General features: G+C 37.9%; 1 protein-coding gene across 1 annotated transcript; it reads right to left on the bottom strand.

Moving 5' to 3' along the window:
- Window positions 1-6059: 6059 nt before the first annotated feature.
- On the bottom strand, window positions 6060-13335 carry LOC138643557 (patched domain-containing protein 3). The gene is made up of 4 exons (XM_069732444.1): window positions 12358-13335; window positions 10566-10687; window positions 9455-9600; window positions 6060-8131 (listed from the first exon to the last, which is right to left on the bottom strand). Exons 1-4 carry the CDS (start codon window positions 13099-13101, stop codon window positions 6486-6488), a joined length of 2658 nt encoding a protein of 885 aa, XP_069588545.1. The 5' UTR covers window positions 13102-13335; the 3' UTR covers window positions 6060-6485.
- Window positions 13336-13603: the final 268 nt, after the last annotated feature.

A 13603-nucleotide genomic window follows, 5' to 3' on the forward strand; every position in this document is an offset into this window, starting at 1 on the left:
AATTTTAAACATAAAAGTGTGGGTCAATTATTATTTAACCCCTAGGTTTAATATTTTGTGGAATAACCTTTGTTTGCAATTACAGCTAATAATCGTCTTTTATAAGACCTGATCAGGCCGGCACAGGTCTCTGGAGTTATCTTGGCCCACTCCTCCATGCAGATCTTCTCCAAGTTATCTTGGTTCTTTGAGTGTCTCATGTGGACTTTAATCTTGAGCTCCTTCCACAAGTTTTCAATTGGGTTAAGGTCAGGAGACTGACTAGGCCACTGCAACAGCTTGATTTTTTGCCTCTTGAACCAGGCCTTGGTTTTCTTGGCTGTGTGCTTTGGGTCGTTGTCTTGTTGGAAGATGAAATGACGACCCATCTTAAGATCCTTGATGGAGGAGCGGAGGTTCTTGGCCAAAATCTCCAGGTAGGCCGTGCTATCCATCTTCCCATGAATGCGGACCAGATGGCCAGGCCCCTTGGCTGAGAAACAGCCCCACAGCATGATGCTGCCACCACCATGCTTGACTGTAGGGATGGTATTCTTGGGGTCGTATGCAGTGCCATCCAGTCTCCAAACGTCACGTGTGTGGTTGGCACCAAAGATCTCGATCTTGGTCTCATCAGAGCAGAGAAGCTTGAACCAGTCAGTCTCAGAGTCCTCCAAGTGATCATGAGCAAACTGTAGACGAGCCTTGACATGACGCTTTGAAAGTAAAGGTACCTTACGGGCTCGTCTGGAACGGAGACCATTGTGGTGGAGTACGTTACTTATGGTATTGACTGAAACCAATGTCCCCACTGCCATGATATCTTCCCGGAGCTCCTTCCTTGTTGTCCTTGGGTTAGCCTTGACTCTTCGGACAAGCCTGGCCTCGGCACGGGAGGAAACTTTCAAAGGCTGTCCAGGCCGTGGAAGGCTAACAGTAGTTCCATAAGCCTTCCACTTCCGGATGATGCTCCCAACAGTGGAGACAGGTAGGCCCAACTCCTTGGAAAGGGTTTTGTACCCCTTGCCAGCCTTGTGACCCTCCACGATCTTGTCTCTGATGGCCTTGGAATGCTCCTTTGTCTTTCCCATGTTGACCATGTATGAGTGCTGTTCACAAGTTTGGGGAGGGTCTTAAATAGTCAGAAAAGGCTGGAAAAAGAGATAATTAATCCAAACATGTGAAGCTCATTGTTCTTTGTGCCTGAACTACTTCTTAATACTTTAGGGGAACCAAACAGAATTCTGGTGGGTTGAGGGGTTGAATAATAAATGACCCTCTGAAAAGACTTTTCACAATTAAAAAAAAAAATTAACAAAGAAATAACATTCTTTTTTGCTGCAGTGCATTTCACACTTCCAGGCTGATCTACAGTCCAAATGTCACAATGCCAAGTTAATTCCAAATGTGTAAACCTGCTAAATCTGCAGGGGGTTGAATACTACTTGTAGACACTGTATAAAAACTGGCTCTGTGGACTGACATGGTATTGATTGTTTTTGATTCCACACCTTGCATATACAGGTGTAAATTGTGGAATTAAAAGTGGTGGAGTGGTCCTATTTTTGCCTCTTATGATATACATCTATGGACCACCAGGTGGCGATATACTGCAAGGATTGACTTTTTTTGTCCTGCTGTAATGTTTGGAGGCATCACATCCATTATACTTAAATAATTATCTTTCATTTTTTTTGCACTGTGCGCATTATTATTGATCTTTAAGATTAAAATTATAAGTATAAAATAAATATAGTTATTTTATTACATCTAAGTTAAACCATACTAACCCCTTTATATCTGATAAACTCACACACAGCACAGTGTTTTGCAAATTCCCTATTCATTTATTTTTATATATGCTGTTAAAGACAATTCTTGTTCTTTTCCGGAGATTTGAGTTCAATGTGATTGAGCTGTCTATAGAATATAAGGGAATTGTGTATATATGGATTTGTTTCCTAGTATAAATTCACTCTATTAACCGTGCTGTAATGCATTTCCAGTAAATTGTCTATGGCTGTGCCACATGGTCTGTTATTTCATAGTACGACTTCATGGCCTTTATTTTAATATTGTATATTGTTAATTGCAATTCAATAAAACTTGGTAATTTTATAAGTAGTGGTCTCCATCTCTGAATAGGGTAATATACAGTTATATGAAAAAGTTTGGGCACCCCTATTAATCTCAAGCTTAATGTTTTATAAAAATTGTTTTTTTTGGCAACAGCTATTTCAGTTTCATATATCTAATAACTGTTGGACACAGTAATGTTTCTGCCTTGAAATGAGGTTTATTGTACTAACAGAAAATGTGCAATCTGCATTCAAACAAAATTTGACAGGTGCATAAGTATGGGCACCCTTATCATTTTCTTGTTTTAAATACTCCTACCTACTTTTTACTGACTTACTAAAGCACTTTTTTTTGTTTTCTAACCTCATTGAGCTTTGAACTTCATAGCCAGGTGTATGCAATCATGAGAAAAGCTACTTAAAGTGGCCACTTGCAAGTTGTTCTCCTGTTTGAATCTCCTCTGAAGAGTGGTGAAGAGTGGCATCATGGGCTCCTCAAAACAACTGTCTAATGATCTGAAAACAAAGATTATTCAACATAGTTGTTCAGGGGAAGGATACAAAAAGCTGTCTCAGAGATTTAACCTGTCAATTTCCACTGTGAGGAACATAGTAAGGAAATGGAAGAACACAGGTACAGTTCTTGTTAAGGCCAGAAGTGGCAGGCCAAGAAAAACATCAGAAAGGCAGAGAAGAAGAATGGTGAGATCAGTCAAGGACAATCCTCAGACCACCTCCAGGGTGTAGCATCAACTTGCTGCAGATGGTGTCACTGAGCATCGGTTAACAATACAACGCACTTTGCACAAGGAGAAGCTGTATGGGAGAGTGATGCGAAAGAAGCCGTTTCTGCAAGCACGCCACAAACAGAGTCGGCTGAGGTATGCAAAAGCACATTTGGAGAAGCCAATTTCTTTTTGGAAAAAGGTCCTGTGGACTGATGAAACCAAGATTGAGTTGTTTGGTCATACAAAAAGGCTTTATGCATGGCGACCAAAAAACACAGCATTCCAAGAAAAACACTTGCTACCCACGGTAAAATTTGGTGGAGTTTCCATCATGCTTTGGGGCTGTGTGGCCAATGCCGGCACCAGGAATCTTGTTAAAGTTGAGGGATGCATGGTTTCCTCTCAGTATCAGCAGATTTTTGACAATAATGTTCATGAATCAGTGACAAAGTTGAAGCTACGCAGGGGATGGATCTTTCAGCAAGACAGTGATCCAAAACACCGCTCCAAATCTACTCAGGCATTCATGCAGAGGAACAATTACACTGTTCTGGAATGGCCATCCCAGTCCCCAGACCTGAATATCATTGAACATCTGTGGGATCATTTGAAGAGGACTGTCCATGCTCGGCGACCATCAAACTTAACTGAACTGGAATCGTTTTGTAAAGAGGAATGGTCAAAAATACCTTCATCCAGGATCCAGGAACTCATTAAAAGCTACAGGAAGCGACTATAGGCTGTTATTTTTGCAAAAGGAGGATCTACTAAATATTAATGTCACTTTTCTGGTGGGGTGCACATACTTATGCACCTGTCAAATTTTGTTTGAATGCAGATTGCACATTTTCTGTTAGTACAATAAGCCTCATTTCAAGGCAGAAACATTACTGTGTCCAACAGTTATTAGATATATGAAACTGAAATAGCTGTTGCAAAAAAAACTATTTTTATAAAACATTAAGCTTAAGATTAATAGGGGTGCCCAAACTTTTTCATATAACTGTACTGTATTTTTTGGAGATACTACAAATATATATTTCTGTGGGCCCACTCATTGGTTAATCACTGAATGCAAGGGATCAGGGATCATGCCAACCTAATGTAAAGTCTCATGACTACACAATGTCTATATGTACTTGAATACGGTTAAGGCATATAACAATTAGAGGATGTAAAGATATTCAGGGTACAGTGATATAAAAAATAGCTTTGGTGTAGTCAAGTGATAGCGTAGGCTCTACTCACTGTAATAGAACAATCAGATGACCCCAGGCTGCATGGTGCCCACCCCGACGCGCGTTTTCAGATGCAGAATGAACAAATCAGCAGCCGGTGAAGATTTGTTTTTTTACGCCATTCCTCATGCAGTATAAGTGATTAGATGACTTTATTCTTCAGGTCTGTGCAATTACAGCGATACCAGATTTATATTTTTTTATGTTTTGCTGCTGTCACACACTAAAAGAAGCTTTTTTTGAAAAAAAAAAGTTTTTGCATCGTCATATTTGAGAGCTATACATTTTCCATATTTCTTCTGACAGAGTCATGTGAGGGCTTGTTTTTTTTGTGGGATGAGTTGACGTTTTTATTGGTACTATTTTCGGTCACAAAACATTTTATCGCTTTCTATTCTGATTATTAAGAGGCAGAATTAACAAAAACCAGCAATTTCAGGAATTGTATTTTTTGAGGAGTTTCTGTCATTTCGAAAGTGGAAAAATTGCTTAGGCAGCTTTATTCTTCAGGTCAGTGCGATTACAGGGATACCACATTTATTTTTTTATGTTTTGGCGCTTTTACACAATAAAAACTATTTTATAGAGAAATAATTATTTTTGCATTCTGAGAGCCTTAGGTTTTTTTTCCGCTGGTGGAGCTGTATGGTCGCTTGTTTCTTGCGGGACAAGATGACGCTTTTACAGATACTGTTTTTATTTACATTCATCTTTTGTATCGCGTTTTTGTTCGACTGTAAGATGAAAAAGCATTGTTTTTTGTACTCTTTTTTTTTTAAATTTTGTTACAGTGTTCACTGAAGGGGTTAACTAATGTGACAGTTATATAGGGTCATTCCGGATTCCAGATATGTGTACTTTTTTTTTACACCAAAATATGTATTTACGGGTATAATATATATTTTATTATTATTATTGAAATTTAAAAATCTATATTTTTACAATTTTCTTTTGACATTTTTTTACTTAGTTCCTCTACAGGACTTTAACTTTTAGCACTCTGATCACTGGTATAATGCATTCCAATGCACAAGCATTGCAATGTTTTATACCTGTCAGTGCTGCACTGACAGGAGCCTCTTAGACCATGCTCTGAGTATGGTCTAACAGGCTTTCCAATACCTGGTGATCTGGGTGTCATTACAACCTCGGGTCACCATTTCAACGATCCAGCCCTTGCGATGCCATCACAGGGGCGATGTGAGATGGAGCCTCCCTCCTTTCCCAACCTCCTAAATGTTGCAAAATTTATTGCATCATTTAGGGGATTAAACAACCGGGGTTGGTGTCGCACCTCTCCTGGCTATGTCAGCTGTCATGTTAGCTCAACACCCTGTAGCGATCGCACGTGTACTGCTCCTGTGCTCGCGCAATCTCCAAGACGTATCCATACATCCAAGGTCGGGAACTCCTTCGCAGCCAGGACGTATGGATACATCCAAGGTCTTGAAGCAGTTCAAACTTTAGCCAGCCTTGCACAATTTATATTGGATGAACAGATTTGCCTCATCATGAGGAACTGACCAACTGGGACAGCCTTTATGGTAAAAATATCGTGAGCGGATGTAGCTTCCAACAAAGAATTAACTGATGTAGTTTTTCTATAAACATCAGTTTGTAAGAAATGTGTTTCAGCAACCTCTAAACTAATGTCTAAAAATTAAATTCTCTTCACATCAAAACTGTATGTCAATCTGATGTTTAGAGAATTATTGTTGAGCTGGTTCATGACCTGCTCCAGCTGTACTGTTGTCCCTTGCCAAAATATAAAAAAAATCATCAATACATCTCAGTCAGCACTGGACATGGTCAACCGCCTGCGCACTCCTGCTGCCAAAAAACGTTCCTCTCCTCTTCCAGTATCCCAAAAGAAGGTTGGTATACGAAGGTGCACATCGCATTGCAGCACTTCTGTAAATAAAAGTTATGTTTAAAAACAAAAAAAGATGGAACACTGGAAAACTGGAACGGCTCATGAACCACCTCACTCAATTGACTGTCCCAGTTGCTGGTTTCCAGGAAGAAGTGGACCGCCACCAGTTTATCATCATTTTTAATAGAGATGTATACAGCAACTCAATAATACCATATCAGATTTCACAAAGATCCCATTGACCCTAGTAAAGACATCTGTTGTGTCCTTGAGATATGAGGGCAATGTTTCTACCAAAGGCTTTAAATAGTAGTCAATGAATGTACACACAGGGTCACACAATCCATCATTCCTGACAAAATTGGACAGCCTGGTGGGACGACAGAGTCTTTGTGGATTTTAAGAAGGTAGAACATACGTATTTTAGGTATTTCACCATTAGCCATTAGCTGCCTTGCTCATTATGGAATGGAGTTGAGCTGAAAACGATGTTAGAGGGCTAGAATCCAACTTATGGTAAATTTTTTTATTCCATATTTCTATGTAATCACATGTTGTAAAAATAAAGCTGCGGGCAATCAGGATCATCTTATGATGATTTCTTTGGAAAAGTGGTTATTTTTGTGTCATAAATAAATTTTGTCTCGTTTTGAGCATTGTCCAACCTACGCTCATATGTATTAGCTTTAATCTTTGTAGCATCATTGTTCCTTATACAATTTCCAAACAATGTTAAAAACACCGGGAGGAAAACTAGTCCATGTATCAAACCAAATGCAATAACCAGAAATATGATCTTAAAAAATGTTCTAAAGATGTAACTCTGAGCTGCAGATAGGGCTACCACCCCCAGGATGGTGGACACAGCACCCTGTACTATAGGATAGCCAAGAGAGTGTAAGGCATCAATCAACTTTTCATTTGCGTTGGCTTTCTGATTTGAGACATAAGCATATGTAATGTGAGCAGAGAAGTCTACTGAAAATCCAATGCAGATGACGAGGTTGATCATCGAAATGGAATCTAAGTTAACATCCCAGTACGCCATGAAACCCGTAACACCTACTATAATAGATGCTATGGTGAATGTCACCCACAACGAGCACAGAGGATTTGGAATTAGCAGAAGTGAGATCACAAACATGGCGGCAGCAGCAACAGCGACATTTTGGATGGTGTTATCTATAATTACGGCATATTGGTCAAAATATATGAATGCGGGATGATAGACAAGTACCGGAATCTCACAACTCTTCGCTGTATCTCGAACTTGGTTTAGCATGTTTCTCTCATCCACTGCTGAAGTAACGTTTACAGTCTGGATAAAGAAACGAGAAGCTGTTATAGCTCCCCACTGAATGTCCACATCTTGTTCAAAGTCTGGAACTACATTGAATAATATTGATAAATTACTGATAAAGTTGTGTTTATCACTGATGTTCAGGTTCATCCTTTTAGCCACATCAATGTATACGCTCATCCAAGATTCGGAGAGAGACCCACCACTAACATAGGAATTATTTATAAATGAATCCAGACACTTGTCAATCTTACTCTGGACATCTGAATCCCAGTATGAAACCTTCTCAGTCACCACAACCATGACTCTGGGACCGAACTCTGAAAAATATAAATCCTCATCATCATAGAAGGATCGAATGTAAGAATCATCAGTAGCTAAATTTCGTAAGTCAATTCCTTCCTGAACCTGAAAGCACCCGTATATACTGCTGGCCATATATCCTCCATAGAGAATAAGAACAAAGATCTTAGCCCAGATGTTGGTGAGGAATGGACCATAATGCTTGCGAAAAAAACTAGTCATCGGATGGTCAGTCTCTTTATCAGTGATATGGCTGTATCCTCCTCCAACACAACACATGTTATACGCAGACGAACGATGGTCATCTTTTTCTTTTGCTACTTTCATACAAGTGAACCAGTGCCTGTTACTCTCCTCTCTTCTGCCATTGAGAGCTAAGAAAGCCCCAAAGCAGGTGACATTGTACAAGAAACAGAACAAGATGGCAGTCCCGGTGTAGATACAAAATGACTGCACTGACTTGAAAGAAGTCAAAATACCAATGTAGAAAGCGAGAACATCGGTGAGTGTCGTGATTGTTATAGAGACAGCAGCTTCCGCGTATGTCTCAGCCATTCTTTCTTCAACTTTATCCTTTACTTTAGTTTGTTGCCAGCTGGAAACCATGATGAACATGTCATCTACCCCAACACCTAGAAGAATTGGAGTAACGCCCAAAGGATAAATAAATAAAAGGAGACTTTTGATATAATTCAACACAAAACGACAACATCAAACTGACTTATTTGCAATTAAAATACGGTAATAAAATAAAAATTTACATTTTTCTCCAGTACAAACTTACATTGACTTAAAAATCTAAAAGTAGAATTAAATGAGACAAATCATATGATTATGACTGAAAGAAAGTTACAACTAATTGTCTTTTTCAAACCTCAAAAATTGATTTTGGTTTGCTGTTTCTGTTATTTGGACAGTATTGCCATGCCTGCATCCAAAGAAATTATAAAAAGATGGGTATAGATACATATGTTTGGAGTATGGAAAGGTTCTTAAGTGGGTTATCTGGTTTTGGCAAACACCTACCCCCTGCTCCAGCTTATTTTTTTAAACAAACTGCTTTACTCAATCTTCACGGGTCCTTTGCTGAGTTTTCACCGCTGTAAGTGTATATGTTATCTTTTTCACGCCGGTCTGCTCCAAAACCTGCTTGAAAAAGCGCTCAAAGAATGCTCAAATGAATGAACATATGCATTTTTTTTGTGCATATATTCTGATTTTTGAATGTCTTTAACCATTTTAAAAGATTCCAAGAGGCAAAAAGAATTGAGCAGAACATTCTTCAAGTGTTGTCCTCTCTGAAGACATAGTTTGCTAACTATATAAATCAATGGGAAAGCTCAAAAGATGTACACAAGAACCCAAGATGTCTTTTAGAGTGTTTTTGAGTAGTAATATGACGAACAAAAAAACAAACAAAAAATGCCAGTACAAAGTACAACTCAAAAGCTCTTAAAAAGAAAAACAAAAACAACACCTGTGAAAAATGCTGGACAAGCTCTCAGGAAATGTCCAAAAAAGACTGAAAAAATTAACATGCTTCAGAGCAAAAAAAAATGCAGACATGTCTTGGAAAACTAGGTGGGTGTACCTGCACATAAAAGATGCCATGTGCACATAGCAGTATTGTGTGCAGCGCTAACATCACAACAACAGCACTGCAGCCAATAACTGAGGCCAGCGGCTCTGGGCAGTTCATGATGACAGACTGCAGCGCTGCTAAGCTTAGTGACTGATTGCAGCGCTGTTGATATGACGGCAGCACTGCAGACAATTACAGACATAAGGAGCAGCTGTAGAGACTCAGCGATGGATGAGGAAGGCTGAGTAAAGCAGAGTTTGTTTGTTCTTTTTCTTGAAATAAATTGCAGCCAGGGGAAAAGAGGCTTTTTCCATAACCAGCAAACCCTCATTTAACAATCTTGATGCTTCTGTGTAGATAACTAGAAACTTACCAAGAATAAGAAATGGAGCATTTGCAACAGTGACAACAAAGGGCACCCCACAAAGTAACAAAAGGCCAAAACTAGAAAGTACGGCCAATCCAGATGAAATGACTCCAAACCCAGCCACCCAGAACTTGTTCCTTACGCAATCAAATCTGTAAGAAAATAAATACATTTACTACAAATGCTTGAGAAAATGATGTCTATGGGGATGTCTTGTCTATTCCCTGATGGTAGATATTGGGAGAATGGATTATCTTAAAGAGGCACTCCTCCTCCTCCTAACATCAAATGTGTAATCCTAATATATTGCAGTCATCATATTACAAAGCACTGTGTACTTACAATTGCTCATTTTCCCCTGTCTACCCAGATAATTCTTCTATTTTCCATTAGGTTTATGATATCAAGTGATTAAAAACTGACGAGCTCAATCATTCTAATCTCTATGTAGAAACAGAAAGTCATTTGTCACAGCAAAAGTCCCTGGCAGAGGATGGGGGAGCAGCTGGGTCAGGAGTTGAAGAGGGGAATGATATATGCAGAAACAAGATACACGTACTTCCTGTTCCTACATAAAACAGAGAAGTGAGAAGAATTAACTGGGTAGAAAGGAAAAATGAGTAATTGTAAGTGCACAGTGCTGTATAATATGATGATTGCACTATATTAGGATAAAATCTTTGATAGGAGGGTGTTTAAAATGTCAACATACCCTATCCTTAGTATCCAAAGTAGAAAACAAGCATCAGAGGTGTCTGGTAGCAATTTTTTTCTCCTCTCCATTGAGAACACAAGCATGCTATTCTCAGATGAGCGTTCATGTGTTCTCTACAGTCAGAGAGTAATAACCTGCTGCGGATGATGGTGCTCCAGAGCAATAGCTGTCCGTCATTGATAACTGGCAGGAGAAATAGTGTGATCATTGTAGAGGGAAATGGTTTAACCCAGTTTTCAATTTATTCATACATTTTCAGGGAAGACTAGCAGGATCAGCACAACGCAGAGTTCAAGTACAAGATGCTTCTGTAATGTCATTTTGTGAGAATTGTGTTAAAACAAACATATCACACGGCAAATAATTCATTCTCAATATACACATTCGGTTCCATTATCTTACCTTACACAGGACACAATAGCAAAAAATATGGTGACAAAATACGTAATAGAAAACAACGGGATCACTGTTTTTGTGGTTCCATTAAATTCTTGCTGTCGTGATATTGCCGTGAAAATAGATACCTGGAACATAAAAAGAAGAAGTTATAATAATTTATATTCTAATGAGCAAAATAACAAAAAATAAAAATAACCATAATACTGACTGCAGAGCGTAACACCACCATCTACATATATTATTAGTAATGGCGTTGCGAAGGAAGAGGTCTCTGGCTTCTCTCTATAGGAAATTTCGTTCCTTTATTTTTACAGAAAATGAAAATCAAGAAAACGTAAAATAAAATGCAGCTCAAAAGAGTTCAAAAGGGCGGTTAGTTCTCAAATAACACAAGTCAAATGCAGAAAGGATCTTCAATAATTATAAGTTCACTTGTTAACTTGCAATGTTTTTGTGCTGCCTATTTTGCGATAGGAAAACCTAAATGGTCAGAAATAATATACATTGTGGATGAGATCTGTATAAATGTAACTTCCATTTTTCATTTGGAAATCTTAAAAATTGACAGTATTTTTTCCTTTAATCACACTGTGTCTTATTTGCCACAATGAGGAAAATGAATGCAGAATTGTTTTTGTTTTTTTTTCATGTAAACAAATGTAAAAAAAACTACAATCTAAAAGTATGAAAAAATTGCAACAACATTTTTGTTTTCACCACAATTTATGATGCAGCTTTGTGTCATTCCACAACAAAAGAAAGTGATTTTACCATTAAAAATTAATTTATAAAAATGTGGATGATAACGATACAGCACAAATCCAATGAAATGATTAATAAATGATAAATCAATACAGTTTATTGTTTCTGATAGACAGTACATTCTACCATATGTGTTAGAACATTGTTTCTAAAAGCTCATACATGCAGGAGCATTGTATTTTATGTATTATGAATCATTATTATGGCATTTATCTTTGGGTTTTAAACTGAATTTTTTTTCACTGATTTCAAAATGACCATTTTTTAAATAAAGTAGAAAAAGTTAGCACCCCAGAAAAAAAAAAAAATTATATATATATATATATATAGAAATATATATATATATATATATATATATATATATATATATATATATATATATATATATGTGTGTGTGTATATATATATATTTGTATATGTATTTTAAATGTAGGTCATTAAAAAACTGAAAACTAGAATATATGTGAAAGATTATCATAATTTGTAAATGACCCGACTCCCCATAACCATTTTCTCTTTAGCTAAAAGAGTATAATGTAGAATACTTATATAGCAACTATTAGTGTGGGAATATATAGCTAGCGAGATCTCATCATGGCCTCACACACCAGAAGTTTAGACCTCACATATAGCAGTGACCTCCTGTATAGCATTTTTTAACATTTTTTTTAAAGCATTATATTCGGAATTTTTTTTTTCTGAGGCTTATAGTTTATCCTGGTGATAGGTCCTCTATAACAATGCTTCTAGAGGAAAATATGGCTCCTTATATAAAGTGGCACACAATATGCCTATTTCCACCATTGAGGGTGCAAGCAGCTGTTCTAAAAACGATATTACAATTATTATTCATATTTTATATATTTCATAGTGTTCAGTACTAAATGCACATGGTTATATTACAGTAACATAGTAACTAGTGATATTCATGCACCATGAAATTGCAATACAACAAAAATACATCGGCTTTTTATTGGATATAAAATTTATTTAAGACTTAGGAACGTTTCAGAAATCATGATAAATTCCTTACCTTTATTTCAGTGAGTTGAAGACTATTCTTTGTGAAGAATTTGATAAATTCATTGATCCACCGCAGGCTTCTTTCTCTGTCGCTCTCGCTGTCTTCTCTCAGATAGTATACCAATTTGATTGCTTTGGCTTTTTGCACAACATCATCTGAATTTAGCGTCACTCCACCCAGGTATGTTCCCAGGAATATTTTACCTTGAAACATGGGGTAACTTATTGGTATTGTCGCTATCAGACTCACATTACCTTGTACTGCAGAGAGGAGAGGATTAATCGTCATACATGTTTTTCCCTGGATCTCTGCACATAGTTGATGAAATGTGAGGCTTTCGTTAGCAGCGGGATCCATCACTGCGAAGTTCTGCACCATCTCATCCAGCTTCATAAGCTCTTCAAAGGTCTGAACGTTTATGACATTATCGGATGTACTTACGGCTATGAGCGAAACAAACAAACCTTCTGTATATAGTCGCTGCGGAGAAAACTGCCCGGAGTCATTGGTGGGAAAATGTGTCCTTACAAATTCTCTCTCACTTTTAGCCGGGCCACCGATTGGGGTGAACTGTTCTTCGATGTCATTTGCTTGTCTTTGGGGTAAAAAGTAAAAGCCGGCTCCCAAGCCAGCAGATAAAGCAAAAGGAATTAGTAGGAACCACCAGGGGTACCTTCCCACCAGCTTACCAAGCCAACTGAAGGCACGAGAGAGCGGTTTCTGTATACAGTCTGTGTGACACCTGGCCATCATCAATCCTCTAATATCTATAAAGAATGAAGAACGAATATGTTTCTACTGTTAATCGTCAATTATGAAGCAAACCTCAGCGACGCCAGCAGCAGCAGCAGCAAATAACTGAATGACAAATGCTTTCTATTGCCAATAAAGAAGTTCCAAGGAAGAAGGAAGTTCTTCCATATTTGGTGTACACGGTAACTAATGCACAATAAACCTTTGCACGAGGAGATGTGTTCTTCGCACTATGACAGCTAAAAGTCCAATCATTATTATTAATACAAATAAAGCAGAAGTGAGTTCACAAGGAAAAGACTTGTCCAGGCCGCCTGCCAAATGAAATGCATGACATGATAAGAACAATTAACTAGTGACTGTTTATAGAGTGGAGCATGATGCAACCGAAAACTATTTAGCAAGGTACAAAAACAACAACTTACCCCACCATGCAAATTTAGCTCCTTCAGCCTATTTTCATTTTCTGGACCAGGATAATTTTTTTCAATTCTGACCAGGG

The sequence above is a fragment of the Ranitomeya imitator genome, chromosome 6 (assembly GCF_032444005.1).
Source record: "Ranitomeya imitator isolate aRanImi1 chromosome 6, aRanImi1.pri, whole genome shotgun sequence".
NCBI lineage: Eukaryota > Metazoa > Chordata > Amphibia > Anura > Dendrobatidae > Ranitomeya > Ranitomeya imitator.